The 3,189-nt window shown below is 31.6% G+C and overlaps 2 protein-coding genes across 4 annotated transcripts in view; one reads left to right on the top strand and one right to left on the bottom strand.

Moving 5' to 3' along the window:
* LOC118734998 overlaps positions 1–1,624 on the top strand; it is a gene marked incomplete at its 5' end in the record, with an annotated part of 2,237 nt that extends 613 nt beyond the window's left edge. Inside the window, 2 exon segments of the mRNA XM_036464598.1 lie at positions 644–744; positions 828–1,624. Of these exon segments, the coding sequence (XP_036320491.1) occupies positions 644–744; positions 828–934 (208 nt within the window). The 3' untranslated portion in view covers positions 935–1,624.
* The window catches only part of LOC118734996 (MAGUK p55 subfamily member 6), a gene marked incomplete at its 3' end in the record, with an annotated part of 403,145 nt that overhangs the window by 352,939 nt on the left and 47,017 nt on the right, over positions 1–3,189 (bottom strand).

Raw genomic sequence — 3,189 nt, 5'->3', positions numbered from 1 at the left:
AATATAATGATTACGTATATTTCTTAAAGGTGTCGTCGCACTGACCATTTTTGCTCAAAAAACTAATAGTACAGCAAGTCTTCAACTCTTCCATAAAACTCTTTTGGATTGGTGGTGCAAATAACAAAAAACTTAAACGTGCTGGACTATCCAAACTTATGATCTGAGCGATGTCCACTTTCAAAAAAATACCTTGGTTCTTGCGAAATGGCTGTTGTGCAGTGTTATTTATAGTTACCATTTACGTATACATATATCGTCGTTTAAAGTACAAAACCGCGTATCGTCATTCTGTAAAACCGCATTTGCTGCCAAAAATTGTATTTCCTCCCACCAGCTTTTGGCTCAATCCTTATCCATTCGTCCTGAAATATACTTGTCAGAAATGCGATTGCTTTATAAAAAAGAGAACCATTTTGTGATATGAGTGTTTTTACTCTAGAAAATAATTTATGCAACCTCACATACGCGGTTTTGCATTTTGTTGATACGCGGTTTTGTACTTTAAACGACGATATGTAGATATTTATATTAATTTGATCACGTTAAGTGAGTCCTGATTTCCCAGTTGAATTTTATGTTCAAGTAGAAAATAGGGCCTACTGGACGCGATCTTATTTTATCAGTAAATATGCTTATTTAGATCCACGAGCCTTTGGCAAACTGCAATTACTGAGGGGATGGAAGATGACCATGAGGAGGAACGGCCAAGCACTTCAAACAAAAGTATGAGCCACGAAAAAGGTTAGCAACCATTCAACCTCTTTTATTTTTATGCAACTCCTTTACCACAAAATATGTATATGTAAACATATCTCTTTTATCAGAAATTATCGCTTTAAAAAAGGAAGAGCTTAATATCAAAAGGAGATACGTGGAACAGCAGGAAACTAAAAAGAGCCAAGCAAAAAGTTTGGTGAAAGTGTTGGATTAGACCTTGAAAACTTGCCAGGCCCCCTATTTAGAAAAATAAAAATGCGCATCATGTCCGTTATTGACGAAGAACTAAGCGAATATGAAAACATAAATTAATAATATTTTATACTATGGACAGAATTTACAATAATTTTTCAAATTCTAAAAGCTTTTCATCAAAATTTCAAACACTTTAATCAGACTTATAAAAAACAAGGTATGCAGTTTTGTAGCCCATTAAATTTTAGTGCAATAAGATACAAGTTTCAGGTAGTTTTTTTTTTGCATGGAAGAAAATGCACACAACACGCTCGCAAAAGCAAATTCTCTAAAATCAACAGAATATTTTAACTATCTGAAACTTTTACATGGCCTGATTTTTTTTAACCTCTGTTTAAAGAGTTTGAATTGTGATGAAAAGTTTTTAGAATCTGAAAAATTATTGTGAATTCTGTGCGAAGTTTGGAAGTTTAATTTATATGGTGTTAGTTATAGAATAAACTATAGTCTTATTAAAAATACCAAAAAACAATGTACCGTGGAAAACGTTTTGAATTTTTTTAAATGAATTCGGGTATGGAAATTTATGATAACGATTGTATTTATGTGTAACTAAAACTTTGCGGATTTTGAACTACAGTAGTTACAGAAATATGTAAATATGTATCTTCTTTCACTGTCTTAACAATAAAAAAACTGTAATAAAAAGAAAAAAGAGAATATGTTTTTTTTCTAAAAATATCCGTGTGTTTTATTATAAAATGAATACGCTTAAATTACAGGTAATGGTTATTTAAAAAAGAAATACTAACACTTGGTTACAGTTTGTCACGTTAGTGCACATTAAATTAATTTATTATTGCCAAGAGACAGAGCCCTCATTAACAAAATAGTTTTTGTAACAATCGCGAATTTGCTTAGCAGAATTTGGACTGTTTCGTTTGGAGAGTTATGTAAATTACTTTCATTTCTATTTAACTCACTAACCAAATCATTAATCAATATAGTTGCTGCAATTTTTTATTCGAAGCCAGTTGTGTAAACAAACTGTTGCTTTTATGATACCTTCTACTGTTTCTACTTTAGCATCAATGGGAGCTCGAAATATTCGCCATCGTGCAACCAATATGCCAAATGTCTTTTCTACCACTCTGATATGAGTAGTCCACTTGCAAACAGCGTTATTTGATTTTATAATAGTAAGCCATAAATTTAAAAAAACGTCTACAACAACAAGTAAAATCCAAATTGTATATTTTTTTATGATCTGAAAATTTGGATAAGTAAGAGCCTAATAACATTAAAAAACGAAATCGCAGTATGGTAGTTTTTGCAAATAATATATAAAAAAATAATATAGCGAGTTTTGAAACAGTAACTTTTACAAGTGTTACACACGTTAAGTATTATAGCGATTTTTGCTGGAGTAGCTAAGATTTGATGCTATTTTTTTCAGAACATATAAGGATTTTGCACTGTATTGGTAGTGGACATGAAACTACTTTAAATACTGGTACGTTAACCACCAAAAACGAAAAATCGAAAAAATTTTACATGGGGCACTTTGCAAGGGGACTACTCATATTTTGCAATCAGTTGTATGTATGTATGTAGGTATATGTCCAACGTGTCTATAAAGCACCTGTAATTAAAGACGCGTTCTTCTTCAGTTAGTTGTCGGTGGGAATACGGCTTCATAAGGTTTTCTTCCAAAGGAAAAGCGTCATCAGCAACTATAACGTACGGCATATTTTTACTATTATCAGAGATATCTCTGGGTGGCGGGATTCTAAAAAAAAAAAGGATGTTAAAATATATAAGCAATATTAAAGAAAAAATAGAGCTTACGGAAATTTTCGCTGATAAAACATTTGTCCAAACTTGCATCTTGCAAATGCCCGAATATCGCTTTCTCGACCAGACGCACCAATCTCACACATTGTAAATTTGTAGCCTGCATCAGCTATAGCCATTAGAATCAATGAGTTTAATTTTTATAATTAAAGAAAGTGGTTCCTCAATTTGGTGGCGCCTTAGTTTATATATATATATACAGTATTGGTCAATACAATAGCACCCCCATTTCAAAGTGATGTTGTTTGCCACTCATGTTTATTTATTTATTTTTAAGAATTTTCAATTCAAATACAGTTCATTCTCTCACAAAACTCACATAAACTCAAGTTTAAAACTTTTTAAAAGACCGCAAAAAAGTGCAACAAACTTTCCCTTAAATTTCAAACTTTTTTCTCAGAAGCTCTAGAATTTTTTTGA

Source organism: Rhagoletis pomonella, unplaced genomic scaffold (genome assembly GCF_013731165.1).
Source record: "Rhagoletis pomonella isolate Grant_MI unplaced genomic scaffold, Rhpom_1.0 Rhpom_scaffold_00003, whole genome shotgun sequence".
Lineage (NCBI taxonomy): Eukaryota > Metazoa > Arthropoda > Insecta > Diptera > Tephritidae > Rhagoletis > Rhagoletis pomonella.
This window is presented reverse-complemented; position numbering and strand designations above follow the sequence as displayed.